This window comes from Bacillus rossius, chromosome 2 (genome assembly GCF_032445375.1).
Source record: "Bacillus rossius redtenbacheri isolate Brsri chromosome 2, Brsri_v3, whole genome shotgun sequence".
NCBI lineage: Eukaryota > Metazoa > Arthropoda > Insecta > Phasmatodea > Bacillidae > Bacillus > Bacillus rossius.
The window spans coordinates 109,055,230-109,073,823 of NC_086331.1; the positions used below are offsets into that span (position 1 = coordinate 109,055,230).

Genomic DNA, 18,594 nt, shown 5'->3' on the forward strand with positions numbered 1-18,594 from the left:
CATAGGGGGTGCCCAGATGTATCATTTAAAATTTAGTTTAACCTCTACAAGCATCTGTTGCAGAGTCATCATGGATCGAAAATTATGTCTCTAGGACACTTATAAATCATATATTCTGTTTACAATAGATTAGTTCCTACCTTTTAATTAGGTTTTATGGTAGAGGTATCCAACTGAGAAATAATACCGGGTTTTTCAGTTTTGCCTGGGGTTTTATATAAGTAATGGTTTTGGAAGTTAAGGAAATAACAACTTGAGAATCTTTACATGAATTCTGTTTTAAACTACAAAAGTTAATTAATTAAAAAAAAAAAAAGCTCAAAAATTGTTACAGAAGGACATTACAACATAGAATTACAAAAATATGGCACAGAACTACATTAACAAAGAACACATTACAAAAACACAGTACCAAAGAATGTTACAAAAATATGGCCAGCCGTGGTACCATTACATTCTTATTTTAAAAGACTCCGATTAATAAACTGCATAGAACTGGTTACCAATGAGATGTAAACACTAGGCCTAAACAACACACCATGTTTGCTCACACTAGAGTGAGAAAGAGAGATAGTAAAGTTTTTGTTTTGTTTCTTACTTTAAATTCACATGTTACCAGTTCCAGAGATCCTATGGGCGTCATTTAAGAAAGAAAATGAGCCCTCAATTAAAAAAAAAAATTACAAAAAATTCTGGCTTGTGCTAGATGTCTATTGTTGCAGAACAAAGGAGAATTTCATATGCTGGCAAAAACTTTTTGTAATTTTTTATTTTTCAATATTTTGGTACTTTTTAATATTTATGTTCATTTTATATTTTTTTTATTCACTAATCTTGATTTAGAAGAAAAAAACGTGTGTTAGTTTTTTTCATGTGCTCCTGAACATCTCAATGTTTTGTTGGTTTTCTCCACGTGCTCCTGATTATTTCTGCTAATATTTTATTGGTTTCTCCAAGTTCTTCTGGTCATTCATGGTGACGGTTCTGTTGGTTTTCTCCGTGTGCTCCTGGTTATTCCCGGCGAGACTTCTGCTGATGTACTCCGAGTGCTTCTGGTTATATCTGAGAAATATATTTCTGCCAAAAAAAATTATTTTCTTAATGAGACATGCAATTTTATTTAGAGTTACATTCAATTAGTGAATTTCTGTTACTTAATCAGCACCTACAAAAATTTTATCAATTGGAATAAAAACAAAAAAATAATCATTACTCAGTCAAATAATTTGCCTTAAGATGGCTGAGAATCACTTTCATGCTAGATGAACTTCCTTCTCCTTGGTATATAGCAAAGCCATTTTTATCTTGCGATCGTGAGTGAGCATCCTGCATCTAACATAAAAACAGTTATCTGTACAGCACAGCATGTGGCGCCAACTGTTGCAAGAATGGGACTACTTGCAACAAGTTATTTGCGATAGATAAATTACTATCGCTTCTGAATAGAGCTATTGTAGCCAGTTGTAGTCTTGTAGACTCGTAGTCTTTTAGCCTTTGTTGCCATGTAGCCTATACCACTAAATTTTTTTTAATGTATAAAAATTAAAAAATTAAAGTTTTCATTGTTAAAATTTATGTCAGCAAGAATGATTTTTTTAAACAGTGTTAACTGACTCAGTGTGTATTCTATACAATGGTAACTGCGGAAGTTTAATGAATTGAACTTCTAAAAACTATATTATTGAAACATAATTTCTTATATATAGTTTTTGTCCCTCTATAGTTAAACAAAAGTAAATAATTAACAATTTTTACTTAACAATGTATACATTCTTACAGGATTTTTGAAAAAACACATACGGAGGACAAGGCCAAAATAACTCCATGGGGCAAACGGCCAACCCCAGCTATACAGCCGGTAAGTGCTTCTATCTTGAGACAAACTGACACCAAGTGCTTCCTAAAAGGATTCGTTGAAGGGAAAAGTGATTTTCGCGCAATGTCACATGCGTACTTGTAAAGCTAAGATTTTTTTTTGGTTTGATCTAAGGAAAGCACTAATGTTAGCATTTTTCTTTTAACACTTCTCCTTTTTCATTAAGTTGAGATGTTTCATCCAAACATGTATGAGTTGTAGATTTAGCTAGTCAACTTTGAAGAGTAATTTACACGAAATGAAATGTAGTTCTTGGGGCAAAATTATCCCTGTAGGGATTATTTTGCTTTTGAGATCAATACAAGTAGTCTAATTGTATGATTTTGATCTTCCTTAAACTTATCAGTCACAAAAAAATTGCAAATTAACACAGTCTTCTAAACAACTATATCTAATATATAAAATTCTCTTGTCACAGTTTTCGTTGCCATACTCCTCCGAAACGGCTTGACCGATTTTGATGAAATTTTTTGTGCTTATCTGGTATCTATGAGAATCGGCCAACATCTATTTTTCATCCCCCTAAATGTTAGGGGTAGTCCACCCCTAAATTTTTTTTTTATTTCCAGTTTTTGGTAGGAAATCACCATGGCAACGGCTGTTGCTTTGTTGATGCTTCATTCGTCTCTATGGCAACGGCTATTTCATTGTTAGTGCAGTCCTCATCACCGTTGAAATTTTGCAAGTACTTTAAATATCAAAAATTGCCTTTTTTTTTCAAGTATATATATTTTACAGACTTGAAACTTTACAGTAATGTTCCTTATGTTACGCAGGATGACATTTTCCGAAAATTAGATCCCATGGGTGGTTAAAACCAGGCAACAGTGGGTACTTTGTCTGCATGAGAACAGTATTTTGCATTGTTCATGCCTTCTGCGTCTCCATGGCAACAGGCATCGCGCGGCAGTGGCGTACCCACAACGAGGGGCATGTATTATGAGCGGCGCAAGAGTGATCTGCCTGTAGACTGCCGTAGCGAAGTACGGGTACATCAGTTTTATGTTGCGTGCACGAGTCGGGAAACCATCGGTACATTATACAGCATTGTAATAAATTTTCACGGAATTTTTTATTATTTACCATTACTGTAAATGGGAGATGTGGCATAATTCTTTTTCCATTAGTATAGCCGTGCGAAGCCGGGTCGGGCAGCTAGTAGTATATATACATTGCCTACCATCAAAATATTTGTTTAAAGTTATGTGCATGTAGCTCTTAATACCTTTCCAAATATAAATTCCGCTGTGTTTAATCAGAAAGGCGGGTGACAAGTTAGTTGAGTAGTATCAGCTGAAAGAGGTGAATCTCTACAGCTGTTATGTGCGTATCTGCTAGCGGTGGTCTTATTCCTCTAATGATTACATTTCCTAGTCAGCGAATTAAGGCAAATCTGACTGACGGAGCACTTCGAGGATCAATTTTTGAATGTAACAGCTCTTGGTGGATGAATCTAGAAGTTCTTACTTCTTGGTTTGCACCATGTCACGCCAAGCAGAGAGGATCCAGTTCTTTTGATTTTGGATGGCCATTTGAGCCAAATAAAAAACTCTGATGTCATAGAGCAAGCAAGGAAATATTTCATTAAAATCCTTTACTCACCACCTCACTGCACACACATAAGCTCCAGCCTTTGGATTGGCAGTAGTGTTTTCACTTAGTGAGTTACTGCAATGAAGGCCTTCAAATATGGCTGAGCAATCATCCAGGAAGAATGGTCACCTTATACCAAGTACCTAAGAAAAGTACATTTTTAAAAGCATGCACATTTGTAAATATCATTAATGGTTTTATAAATTCCAGAATGTTTTCCAAGACTTTGACTATGTATCTACAGAAACAGCAGATCAGGTGGTAACTCACCCACCTGATGCTACATTGATGTGGTACCTCCCGAAATCTTACCTCCGTATGTTTGGCGAGATCGCGATGCTGTTTGTGCATAAGCAGCGGATAAGCTGCAACTCAAACTGTTTGATGCCCACAAGAAGATAGCTACATCTTCAAACATTCATCAGCCTTTATGAATTCACCTCCTGAAGCCATCTGTCCAATCCCTAAAATTGAAGGCTCAAGAGGTACTTCAACTATAAAAAGAAAATGAAGTGTTGCAACAATATCGAAATGTAGCGTAGCCCATACACAAATATGTTAATGGGAGAAAAAAAAAAGAGACATGAAGCAGAGGTGAACACTAAAAAAATGTAGGTCTGAAAAGAATCAAGAAAAAATGTTCAGTCACAAGGAAATAAAGTTAATGTTCGGAGAATACTGATTTGGGGAATGTCGACCAACATGGAAGCTTCAGAGACAATGATGAAGATCTACAATGCAGTTACTGTACTTAAACATCCCTCCAATCGCTAGCTGAGAACCCTGGGTGAAGTGTCAGTCTTGTAAACATGGAATCATGTAGAGTGCGCAGGCATTCATCAAAATTGACGTCTGTTGTGATTTCTGTAATCAACAATAATAAATGGAAGATAAAATTATTTAATGACCTGAAAACTTTGTTTTAATTTTAAAATGGGAAAAATACTACCTTTATTTTTGCTATATTTTAAGTGGTTTTAGTCATAAGATATCAATATTTGTTAAAACATATTTTATAAATTAATTACAAATTTATAAGGTAAAACACAAATACTCTATGATGATAGAAAATATTGTTTTAGCACTGTGTTGGGGATTATTTTGCCCTGGTGTTCAGGGGAAAATAAGCTTTCAATTCAACAAATTATTATTTTTTTCAAAAACATTTTGTCCATGAAAAATTCTGGAAAAAATTATATTACTCTTAAAGTACCTGTCTCAATGCGCACACCAAATTTTGACAATGCATGTACTTTATTGGGATATCACAATTGGTAATATAAACATTTAAGAGATCATATTGCCTTGGTTTCCCTCTGTATCTCAAAAGTACCTAGTAAAATGTTAGGTACTTACCATAACTCACAACCGAGCCCTTAAATTCAATTTAGTTATAAAAAGTGTTTTGCTTTATGGGCAAGGGTAATTTACACCATACCTAGCTTTCGATCAAAATGGGGTTACGACAAATCTATTGCAAACTCTTATTTTGTAGAACGTCGTTAAGGCAGTGGGAAGTGAAAGGGTTTGAACAAAAATCAAAATTAAACTTTTGGCGGTTGAGGAGCTAATTGTCGCTAGGGTCGGTGGCGCTCCCAGCGGCGCGCGGGGAAAGCTGGCGGTCGCCGGCCGGCGGTGGCGCGCCTAGCGGCGGCCAGAGGAAGCGGCCAGCCGAGGCGGGCGGATCGATTGCTTGCAGTTTGCACTGCCTCGCTTCCCAGCCAATACCGGGCATCCCGCCGCCTCCCGCGTTGTAAACAAGCATGGATTTCCTGCTGGAGAAGCTTCGCCACAACATGGTATGTTTACATTCTCCGCCGCCGTTTCGTTGAGGCATTTAACCTTGTAAGTTATGTAACACCGTCGGGGTAACCAATCATATATTTTTAATGAAAACGATCATTGAAAGTAATACGCCCATTTCCATGCTCTGTGATTAACTAAGTGTTTTAATTTTTTTTGACACGTGTATTATTTATCGTTTACAAAATGCTTACAGAAAACTGAAAGTAAAGCCAGGGCTTATGACTGCATCGTAATGCATGGATAGAGACTTGAAGACACTTAAGAGTCTCTGAAACACATTATGTTGTTCGTAATATGACTGATTCGTGTTGTTTACTAATTTATAGGTAAACAATTCACCCAACTCTGCATGAGCATGTTTACTAGTAGCAATCGCTGTCACATGGGAACTTTGATGGAAATTTAAAACAAAAAACATTAGAAAATGCTGCAGTTTTGTGGGAATCTATGGTTTAGTGAACGCACAGCGCTGTATCGAATAAAATTCAGTTGGAATTAAAAGAGAAATATTGCAAAAACAGAAGTTGAGATTTGTTTACTTCAATATTCTGCTCGTTGTAAAGAGCTTTGAATATTATCGTTATTTTCTCATCCTCACAATTATACAGGTAATAACAACTAAAACCAACCGATTATTGTGTTTTGAACAATACAACTCTAATTTCTATACAAATGTATTCTAATGAAATGCAGGTCGTAATAATCGTGAAAGCCTGAGTGATATTCGCAGTGCGTAAAAAAAACTGTTCGACATTGTTCGACAGGTTTTGTTAGAACCAGTTGTATGTCTACATACAACAAAGGCGATGCAACTGAACAATGAACTTTATGTTTAACCCCATACGTAAAATAAATCCAACTCATTATTTAATGGTTATGAGATGCTACATAGATAAATTTACAGCGAAGAGTTTGTATGTAGTTTTGACTCTCGTAGTTTCTACTCAGGTGCTGATTATATAGTCGTAAGAAATTGATTGTATCAATGTCTTACGACTAGTATTGTACATCTTAACGAACATGCACTACGACTCATGCTACGGCCTAATATTTTTGTTTCTGGAACTGGTACTGTATACTGTGCTGACTAATGATCTAAACATAATTTTAATTTTTTTACTCCAATCATTAATGCTTATCCGCCTAAGAGAGGACATAATATAAAAAAGGTTCGAATAATTACTTGGATAAAACTCATGAATCACTTTAAAATGCAAACTATGGGGGAAAGGAAATCAATTAAATGAAATTAATTTAATTTCTTTTATTCTATAAAATTCTGCATTAATAAAGCAAATGAGGTAATGCAAGCATTTTTGATAGGAATTAGGCGAGGATGAGTCTTGTTATTTAAGTGCTGTCAAAAGTAGGAATTGTTTTCCAAGATAATACAGAATGAGCACAAATGAGCGGTAGTACACTTCAAAAATCATTATAAAAAACCACGGTGCGGCGGATTTACCTGAATCATTTTTAATTGAATGGAGACTCTCTGAAAGTTTTTTTTACAAGTTACAGTGACTCAATTTGCGCTCCTCGAGTTTCGCGGTAAACATCGAGACGGTTTTTAAACTCGTCCCACACTTTGTGCAATGTGTCGGCGGCGAGGGACTCAACTGCCACTGTGATTCGCTGTCTCAGACCCGGCAAGGATAGCGGCAGAGGTGGCACGAACACTTGGTCTTTGACATTACGCCATAGATAGAAACCACATGGGGTAATGTCCGGTGATCGCGGTGGCCATCTATCTGCCCCACACCGCATCGTCGACACTTGCATGACCAAGCCATCTCCCAGGGAGATGTGTGTTTAGGTGTTCTCCTCACGTTGCACAACTGTTACTGACTCTGATGGAAATTTAGGGCAACAGTGGAAAAATAAAAAGGCCATAATATACGCAAGATAAACGCATGTAATCTGAAATATGAGAACACAAACATGACCGACATACATAAGCATAAGAGAAAAAAAACATTGAAGCGAATAAAGGTATTGACATCAATCGATATATCCAAAGAGGTTATTCATATAAGTAGACACTTTCCAACACTCTCCCTTAATTAAATTATATGAACAAATAATTAAACAAAAATGCAAAATCAAAAAAATATATATATACAAATATTATCGAATTCAAAAAAAATTCAGACCAAAATTTTCTATACAAAACTTCAATTTTTTATAAGTTAGAACCTTCGTTAAATAATCGGCAACCATCTCCTCCGTAGGCAGATACTACACTTCACCTTCTTTCTTCGTCACGGCGCACAGTGGGAGATTTGCCCGAAAACGTGGTCAAAAATACAAAAACCAATGTTATGTCATACAAACTTCATTATAGGGGTTTTCGAGGTCGCCGATTACGAATTTAATGTTAAAATCAATTAGTTAATGGCCGTTCATCTTATAGAGGCTAAAATAACAAAACATACATATAATTTTTAGTCAATAATATGCATATTAAATGTTTGTAATTTTATTGAAAATTGCTCATCATGGTAAATAACATTTTGTATGTAACAGATATCTCATTCCCATGTATTGTTACAGTCAGTGGAACAAGTGATTCAATTTGCTGCTCGATATAGTTTTTTTCTATTACAATGCATTCAGTGTTTTCATGGAGAAACTGCAGTCTGATTGGCCTACAAAACCTGGGAAATGAAGGCCTCGGATTCTTCCATATAACAATTTCGTCCCGAGATTTCAGTTCAGAAGAAACAAGTTGCAATGGTACAAAAGACGTTAAGAACACATTTGCATCAGAATCAGAATCGTTGTTGAATCTTTGCTTGTACTCACTGTGTCCCGAGCTCCCATCACATTCCCATTTACAAATTAAACTTAATGCTCGCACATCTTCGGGATGTAAACTTTGTATCACTTCTTCTTGGACTAGTAAAATACGTTGACAGGTGTGATCTAACAGACTTTGAAACTTCACTTCTGCACTTTTCTCAGTAACTGTGATACTCGTACGCGGTGCACAACACCTCGATTTCGCTTCCCTTACTGCTTCATAACTGGGATACAATTTGCAGTTGTGTTTTCGCGCTGTTGATCTAATTACACTGTATTGATGCCTACTCAATTTAGCTTCAACCATTGTAGAGAAAGCCTCATCTGCAGATATTGTCTTCTCGACTTGCATACTATATAACGCTTCCGATATTTCGAAGCTCTTATTGGGGTAGTTGTGGTTATGTCTTTTACTATGTTGGCAGCATCTATATTACCAGACGAACGAAGGCTCATCTGAGTGGCATAAGACAACATCGACATGTCTACATTTGTTCGTAGTTGCTCTGTTCTCCTTCGTTTCGTTCGTTCACTACTTGAACAAAATTCCACGGAAGGGCATCCACGTTTCTTTGCCGACTCTCCAGAACTGGGATTACTTACCGGAATACAAATGTTCTTGCTGAGCCATGCTTTATTTTTATTCAGAAAATAGTCAATGTTTCTTGAAGATTCTTTCCATTTAGTGTTTAGCTTAGAAAAAAATGTGGACAAAGCAGGCCTTGCACTCGCAGGTATTGTTATAATGCAACCCCGTTTCTCGGACAACACTTTCTGTAGGTGTTCCAGACTAGTTCTTATAACTGAAGTTAAGAAGCCCTTCAGCATCAAGAATAGCTCTCTCCTAGTATATGCCAGTTCTTCTCCTGATCCTAAAATGAAAATTTTGCATGACTGCAATGCAATGGCACTTATTAAAATCATTGGGCGGGAAAAAAAGTTCAGATCGGGGAAAGAGGGAAATTGGTTTGCAGTAATGGAGTCATTTCTTGGATTATTTTCTGTATGAATAGAGTAACATAGATTAAAAACAATTTGGAATATTAATAACATAATATTCACAAATTATTAACACCATTTTGTTGAATATAATTACAATAGTGTAATAAAATGCACTGATATTTTTATGCCATTCTGTTATAGTGAAAAAAGAAAATACCAAAGAAATAGTCAACAAAATTCTACCATAATAATAAAGATGTCAAAAATTGTTTATTACATTGTGATGTTTTTGGTGAATTCGTTTACAAGTTCTTTGTTCAGTGCTCATTTGCGTTCGCAACAGTAGACCCTTAGGAATGTCTTATTCGCGGGATTCTTTCTTGGTTATGGTCGATCCGGAATTTCTTAAGGGAGGAAATGTAACTGACTTGGCCCTAGAAGAGCTAGTTTTCTCGGAGTGCTTCCCATTTCACTGTTGTCCCAAATCACAGTCACTGGCACTGAAGACCCAGGCTGTTAAGATTCGCTCAAATTTCTCATTTGTTGCCATTTCTTCCATCTCATCATTCCATACAGTCTCGTGAACTAATTTAGGAAGTTTCTTCATCTCATTAGATAACAATCATTGAATTGTAAAACAACACAAGACATAAACTTAATAAATTCCTTATTGGTTTGTGTGTACCCACCCATCATTATATGGTTATTTTACAGCTGGAAATTCTAAAACAATTGTCCTCCTTAGTGAAAAACTTTGAAGGACTTTAGATTTGTTTCTTACCAGTAGTAAAAAATTCCGTATCTATAAAAAATCGCACTATACCAACACTACATGTGGTTTTCATCAAAGATTTCTGAAAGGCTAGACCACCACTAGTAAACTTCTCCAGACTTTAACAGACATCGATGACGATGTCGAGAATGAACTGACAATTAGTGAAGCTTATGAAGGAATAAGAAAAAAGGCATTTGGTATTAGACGGGCTATGCACATTGTCGACAATGATGGGTCTGCTTAGACCCGCCATAGCCTCAGGGAGTCGCCACTAGTGCAGCAATGAAGGAAAAAAATATCTTACACAAAGGGTAGCACATATTAGCAGCTAGTTATTGTATATTCGTATTACTAAAACAATAAACTAAACGCTCTATTTCGAAAGAAAGGTGCATAATGTGGCATACCCAACTAAAAGCCTCGATGTAATATGATAAAACTAAATTTTCATTATGTTCACAAAGTAGCTTTAGAAAATAAAACAAAAAAAAATTACAGCTTTATATATAACAACATAAGGCAGCGATATAGACGCCATATCTCCAGGAATTGCATCCATTTTTCAGAACTTAAAAATATCAATTTTTACGGCCGCGACATTCACTTTAGTACAGCATGGAATTATCTCCAACATAGTTAGGTCCGCCCAACGCACTCGACCCTCACTTGTCAACTGCCGTGAAACCTCAGGATATGGGAATTTCTCAATGCCATATTCGGTTTCCCATGCAGGGATGATCTAACATTACTACCACATCGCCAGTTTGGTCGGGATTTTAAGTTCGCGATTTGCATTTTGACCACGTTTTCGGGCAAATCTCCCACTGTGCGGCGTCCCGGACAAGATGATACCTAACATCAACAACATGTGTTTCGTTTTTCTATGTGAGATTGGATCAACCGCAAGCTTTCCTGCTCCTTGGTTGTCATTGAAAATGGTAATTGGTTGGTGAAATTCTTCCAATTCGGAGTACAGCTTCTTCAAATATAGAGCTTCCTTCGTCGTCTCTGACAATGCGAGGTATTCTGCCTCCGTTGACGAAGCAGCCGCACTGTCCTCTGTTTTCTGGATTCCCAGGATACTGCTCCATCAGCCAGAGTAAAGATAAATCCGGTGTATGATTTCCTATCATTCCCCTCACTAGCCCAGTCTGCATCTGCATAGCCGGTTAAATTAGAATTATTTTTTCTATAGATACACCAAACATAAATCTTTTGATCCTTTTAAGTACCTTATTACGCGTTTTGCAGCGTTCCAGTGGGGTTGACCATATTTCATGTTATATTGACTCAACTTACTGAAAACAAACATGACAAATATCTGGTCTAATCAACACTGCTAAATACATTAATGATCCAATAAACTGTTGGTAGGGCTTGTCTGAAATTTCATTCAAATCTTCTAATTTAGCTGCTGGTTCTAATGGAGTACTAATAGGTTTGCAGGCTTCCATACCAAATCTTTTAATTACCTCTTCAATATAATCCTCCTGGTCCAAGTATATCTCATGTTTCCCTTTTCTTCTTATGCGAATCTCCAGACATCTTTTAGCTTCTCCGAGATCCTTCAATTTATATTCTTGGCTTAGCGAATTTTTAAGTTGATTCACTTCTTCTAAATCGTTGAAGAATATGAAAAAAATCATCAACGGATTGGACAACAATCACTATTTTCCCTCTTTATTTCTTGTAATATATACAACTGTCATAAGCCGACTTCTTATACTTTAATCTCAACATAGATTCATAAATCTTCTTATGCCATGACCTAGAGGCTTGTTTTAAGCCGTAAATTGATTTTTTTTTTTAATTTACAGACAAAATTTTCTTTACCTTCAACTTCAAAGTTTTGCGGTTGCAACATATAAACTTCTTCATCTAAGTCGCCGTACAAGAATGCTGTTTTTATGTCAACATGATGAATCTCCAATCCCTTTTCTGCCGAGAGCGCAAATAGTAATATTAGTGAACAATGCCTGAGTACAGGGGCAAATGTTTCTGATTAATAATTAACACCAAACTGCTGGAAACAACCCTTCGCCACTAATCTGGCTTTATAGACATTTCTGCTACCGTCTGGTCCTGTTTTCTTTGTAAAGACCCATTTGCAAGGAATTGCCTTTTGTCCTTTGGGTAAATCTACTATTTTCCAAGTATCATTTTCCATCAATGAATTGTATTCATTTTCCATGGCGTCCAGTCATTTATTTTTCTCAGCTGAAGTCTTCACTTCTTCAACATTTTTGGGATATTCTTCATTTATAATCAAAGCACTGTATTCGCTGTCATGAAAATAATTTGGTGGTCGTCTTTCCCTTGCCGGATATCTTCTTTCCTCACAGCCTCTTCTGGTTCTTCAAAGTCGAGAAATTCGTCAGAACTTTCTTGATTATCGACGTCTTCATTTAGGTCCTCATCTTCAGTATTTCCTAAACCTTCATTTCCAGAAAAATGTTCATTTATAAATACTATGGGAACCTCACTTCTATCGTTACGACTTTCATTATTCTTCGACGTAGTTGGTCGGGTATCATCATATCTATGTTAACGATCTTCATTATTTTTCAACGTAGGTGGTTGGGCATCATTCTCAATGAATACTACATCCAGAGCTATTGTAATATCAGTTGGATCGTCAGGATCAATCAACCTATAGGCATACCCTTTTCTATCTTGAGCATAACCAGTAAATATATATATTTTTTACTTTTGAAGTCCAATTTCTTCCTTTTAAAGTCATTTATTCTCATATATGCTTCACATCCAAATATATACGTAAATGCGATAAATTAATTCTTCTCCCGGTCCAGGCTTCTTCCGGTGTCGTACCAATTAAAGCTTTAGTCGGTGTCCTATTCTTAAAATAATTAGCTGTACTTACTGCTTCACCCCAATAACGCTTTGATAGGTTAGCATCATGTAGCATACACCTAACGTTTTCTATCAGTGTTCTATTAAGGCGCTCGGCCACACCATTTTGTTCGGGTGAGTAGACAGTTGTTTTCTGATGAATTATTCCTCTAGAATTTAAATAGTTCTGCAATCAAAAATTAACATATTCACGACCATTATCTGTTCTAAGAATTTTAATTTTTTTATTACTTTGATTTTCAACAAGAGCCTTGAAATTTTTAAATGTCTTAGTCACATCCGATTTATTTCTTAACAATTTGAACAAAACTTTTCCTTGTAAAGTCATCCACAAATGTCAATAAATATTTTGCACCACCCCAACTCGGTACAGACATAGGACCGCAGAGATCACTGTGTACTAATTCTAAAATAGCTTTAGCCCCGGTGCCAACCGTTTTATAAGGTCTCCTGGTATGTTTACCCATTACACATGAAATACACTTTTCAGAATCCGCCATCGGCCATACTATAAATTAATAGTTTCATTGAATACTTATTGGCATGACCCAACCTTCTATGCCAAATTTTATGACTTGAAGTACTAGCAAGAAAACTTTTAACTTTATGATCATGATTCTTTAATTTATATAGACCATTTTTATTCTCCCCTGACGCTATCAACTCTTTTTCGTTTAAAATTTGACTCTCATTCTTATCAAAGATAACTGTTAGTCCTTTATTGGTCATTTGGCTAACTGATATTAAATTATGTGAAATGTCGGGAACATACAAAGCATCACCTATTTTAAAATCATCAGTAAATTGGACATCACCTTCTCTAGATGATTTTATTTTAGTATTGTTAGCTACTGTTATATCTAACTTTTTAGGTTTTATTTCTTTAAACCAATCATTTTTAAGAGACATATGTGTGGTCGCTCCACTGTCAATAATCCATTTATTTTCTTTAACTAAATATGTGGACAATGCAGTTGCATATAAAATTTTATATCTTCTTATTGATATTGGGGGGGCTTATTTTTGTTTGATTTCCTTTAACTTTATTTTTATTAGGACACTCGAAAGACTTGTACCCTTTTTTATTGCAAGAGAAACATTTAAACGTGTCTTTTACTTTAGAAAATAATGCACCCTCCTTAGATTCATTTTCAAACTCTTTTTGTAATAGCACTGTCCTAACTTGGTCACTAGTAATAGAATCCTTTCATGCATCCAATGCCATAATTAAAGGATTATATTCTTACGTTAAACCATTTAACATAATGACACCTATAAACTCATCTTCTATTGGTGAGCCAATATTATTTAATTTCTGAGAGATGGACATGATTTCATTGAGATAACTTTCCATACTGTCAAATTGGGAAAGGTTAATTTTGAAAAGCTTTCTAAGCAGGAAGCTTCTTCCCAAGCCTTTATCCTCAAGTATTCTCTAACTCATCCCATACCTCTTTAGACGTTTTCAAACCCATTACCACAGGGTACATGTGTTCTTCTATCATTAGATTAATCCTCGATTTGGCGAATGCGTCCTTGGCCGGATCCGTTTTTTCGCCGGTAACATACTGCCAAAGCTGCTCTCCAACAAGGTAATTTTCCATACCGAACTTCCATGTTGAGTATTTGGCCCTTCCTTCCAACTTTCTAATAGCTGGGAGTCGCGATTCAGCCATTTCAAGTCCGTAGTTGTTGAAAGATCTAAACGGTGCAATAAGTCCGATAAACACTTCTACTCTAATTACTTTTTTCCGGACTCTCGAACTTTAATTTAAGAAACTTGTAATGACCTGGGCCCATAACCTGATGGAAATTTAGGGCAACAGTGGAAAAAGAAAAAAGGCCATAATATACTTAAGATAAACGCATGTAATCTGAAATATGAGAACACAAACATGACTGACATACATAAGCACAAGAAAAAAAAAATATTGAAGCGAATAAAGGTATTGACATCAATTAATACATCCAAAGAGGTTGTTCATTTAAGTACACTTTCCAACAGACTCCCTTTTCGCCATCTGAAGCACGCACAAACTCTTCTGCTGTGCGGTAGGTGCCATTTTAAACACTAGCTTCTTAGAGCGTAGGAAACATGCAACGAACAAATCCAAAACATATAAAAAAACTTTCAGGTATTCTCTGTTGACTGACAGAAATTTTAGATAAATTGTCCACCCCGTGTATTTTTTTTTTTATGTGTACTGATCATTTGTTCTCAATCTGTATATGAAGTTAATGCTAATAATTTGCCTTTTTGCTAGTAGGCCTAATGGATGAAATCGCTGCATGGGTTTAAGATGCTTCTTTATTTGTTTATTAAGGTTAACGCTTCGGCGTTCTTAACACAAGTCAGCAGTTGGCCAGGACTTATAGTAGGCAACATCCAAGTATTGACCTCGGGTTATTGGCAGAAATCATGGAGAACTGAAATTAGGATGAATGGCACTAGATTCGAACCCAGCTGCCTCACTCTACTTCACCTCACATCGAGTTGGGTATCATCCCTCAGTGTGGGGTGAAGCTCAACCGATGCTACTGTTCAACGAAGAAATTATCCATCCAGTTTTTTTTGTTTATAGTAAACTGGTGTTAGCTACCAATAAACTAAGCATGGTTTCAAGTTAGATGACTTCCACACATCTGAAATTACGCAACATAATTGTAAGACCAATAGTCAAGTTAGATGACTTCCACACATCTGAGATTACGCAAAATAATTGTAAGACCAGTAGCTACCTAATACTAAGCAGAGAATTACACAATATATGTCTGAAAATGAAGTTGGTGTTTTTTTTGTTAAGCCTTGCATTTTATCGCTGTATTGGCACCAAGTAAAGTTAAACAAGGTAATTTATAAAACTAATTGCAGGAGGATACATAACACGAATTCCAAACGTTATTCGCGCATTACATACGTATGCAATGTTAAGAAAGGAGGTTAAAACCAAGCGAATAGAAACTTTGTTTTGAATGTTGTCTGTCTTTGCCACCCAGGTATTCGTAGATCTTTAGGAATCTACACTTTATTAGAAAATAAAAGAGCTCGTACACGTGATAGAGGTGAAACTCCTTTGACAATTCAAACCTCGACTTGTAAGTATTTCGTAAGGGGTAAAACGGCAGAGAGAGAGTGAGAGAGAGAGAGAAAATAAAATTTCCCAAATAAATATTACTCTTTGTTGAAATACACCATAAAAAAATGGGTGCGTGTACTTATGTACGCGCGTGAGAAGTTATACTTCTTTGGCATCATTAAAAATAGTTTTTAATTGCATGCAAATAATTAATTACAATAAAATAATAAAAGGGCTGGAAGAAGATAGTCAACACAGTCAATAAAGTTCAGTTTAAATTTGAATAATTAAATAAATACTATTTAGAGAATAATAAATATATATGACATATTTGTACTAAATATTATAGAATTTCTTAATTTTAAATATTTATTATTGATTATTAAATATTTTAAAAGAAAATAAATGTAATAATAAATTAAAAAAATTAATTTAAGTTTATTCATTTTTTAAATATTTAGTTTCTGAATTTAATATTCATTTTTCATTTTTATCAAAATGTTTTCATTAAATTTGTTCATTTATTTTTATAAATATTTATTATTTATTCAATTTAATAATAAGCATTAAAAATAATTTTTTTAATTTGATGTTTGATTTTAATTTTTATCACAAATTTTTTATTAAATGCTTTATTAAATTTATTTCTTTATTTTGTAAATATTAAATAACAAATAATAAATATATAACATTCATAATTTAATAATATTTAGTATTGATTATATTAAAGAATTATATTTTAATTTATATCAATAAATAATACATACGGATAGTTAACCTCAATTATATTGGAGCACTTGAAAAAGTATAAAGGCACATTTTTTTTTACTTATATTTACGAATAGTAAATAATATTAATCAAAATATTTAATTTAAATCACTACTGAATATAATTTATTAGCACATATATAATTCGCACTTGTATGAAACTAAAACACGTGTTGTGAATGTAGAAACTAGAAACATGTGGATAAATATTATAAATATGAAAACAGTGATCAGAGGCGACGAGCGTGCCAACATGCGCGACTAATAGAGGTTCTATTTCTATTTTGTTGGTAGCTTTTTTTCGAGACTTAATGAGCGGTTTATTGGGCAGCTTCAACCTGTTAATTTTGTGTTACAGTGATGCGCGCGCATCTTAAAATTTCACTCATAATTTTTTCATAACGCGCCTAAAGAAGTATAACTTCAAAAAACTGTGCGTGTTACTGTTTCTTCAAAAAATTCTGCCATTTGAAACATGCCAAATCTCTTAACGAAATATGAAATTCATATCAGGTTATGCTACTAATGCGGGAAATGCAGGGATAGTCTCAACAACGCTCTCTACACTGTTAGTTGACCAAAAGGAAACGCGAGCGCGCTGGTAGCAAATATAAAATTCAAGGCATTCACAGCTGACTGTATAGGATACATATATGTATTTTCTGAAACAAACACATGCGCACAATCTATATAATTCTTTCTTTGATCTATCTATCTATCTATCTATCTATCTATATATCTTGGTTCTATTTTTATTTTGCGTGGGGGAAGAATCATCTTACAAAGAGTAGAATGAAAACGAGTTCAACAACATATGTAGCATAGTGCTCTCTTTATATCTCTTTGGCCAAGTACTTATTCTCTGTCCTTATCGCGTCAGAAACATTTCACAACAATGTTTTACGAACCCGTTGCATTGAAATTCGGCCTTGAAATTTTACTCTTATCGCACCCAAAGAAGTTCGAATTAAAAAAGAAATTCCGATTTGGGATAGCTTCGAATTGCTTTTAAGAAGTTAAACACACATCTACATGTGCGTCGGTTTCTTAAATGCTGTCCAAAGTTCAAATGAGTTCAAATGGCTAAAAGTAGTTTTTAGATTAGACAATCCATATTATTAAACATAAAATTTTAATAGATAAGCTACATAACACAGTAATTATTTTTTATTTGTCTATAGTGTGGTATAAATGCACTAATAGAAATCCCTTAATCTTAAATGAAAAATTCTGAAAATAATTGTAAAATAATTTTAATTAAATTTAAGAATAGAATAATATTTATATGGAGTATTTTATAATATTGTTACGAGTGGGGGAATACAGGTTCGGAAAGGAAAGCCCAAATTAATAATATTTTATTTGTTAAGTTATATTTAAACTATTAGTTAAATGACAACAATTTAAATAATGGAACAGAGATTTAAATAAAAAATTTCATAGGTCCACAGGAGCTTACCTCGACAGTGATTTTCTAATGTTCGTCTCTTACCACACACCTCGGTCCAAACACACTGCTTCGCACTACTCACTCGTCTGCTGTGCCGCGACAGCGTCCTCGATACTCAGATTTTGCACACGAAGCTCATCGCTCGTCGCCCGTTATCGCTCTCGACCAATGGGTTCCTCTTCACTTTACTACTTCGCAGGTTGGCCCCCAGTAGTATATAATAGGGGCTACTGAAACTGGCTTCTGGTTGTGGATTGTGTGGATGGTGACGCCACGGCCGCCATATTGGATTGTGACGTCACGGCGGCCATCTCGGATGGTCGTGACCTTGACCCTTGACCTTGAATTTTGACCCTCAAAAATTTCAAAAATTGTCCAAAATTTGCCCAAAATTCCTCAAAATTCGCCAAAATTTTCATCTTTGTGGAAAAAATTCCGCCAAAAAATCTCAAAAAATTCCACAATTCAAAAATTAGGATTTCGTAAATCCTCAAAAGTCGTTTTGCCCTAGAAAGAACCCAAATTCTTAAAAACGGCTTAAGCATCCATGTCTAAAGCCTCCGGTAAGCCATTTCTAGGAATAAGGATACCATGACCGCCATCTTGGATTATGACGTCACCGTTGCAATTTCCGTTA

General features: G+C 35.1%; 1 protein-coding gene across 1 annotated transcript in view; it reads left to right on the forward strand.

Moving 5' to 3' along the window:
* Positions 1-5,123: 5,123 nt before the first annotated feature.
* Positions 5,124-18,594, forward strand: part of LOC134528811 (uncharacterized) — a 30,552-nt gene continuing 17,081 nt past the window's right edge. Inside the window, exon 1 of the mRNA XM_063362473.1 lies at positions 5,124-5,268. Within this exon, the coding sequence (XP_063218543.1) occupies positions 5,233-5,268 (36 nt within the window). The 5' untranslated portion in view covers positions 5,124-5,232. The remainder of the gene's footprint in view (positions 5,269-18,594) is intronic.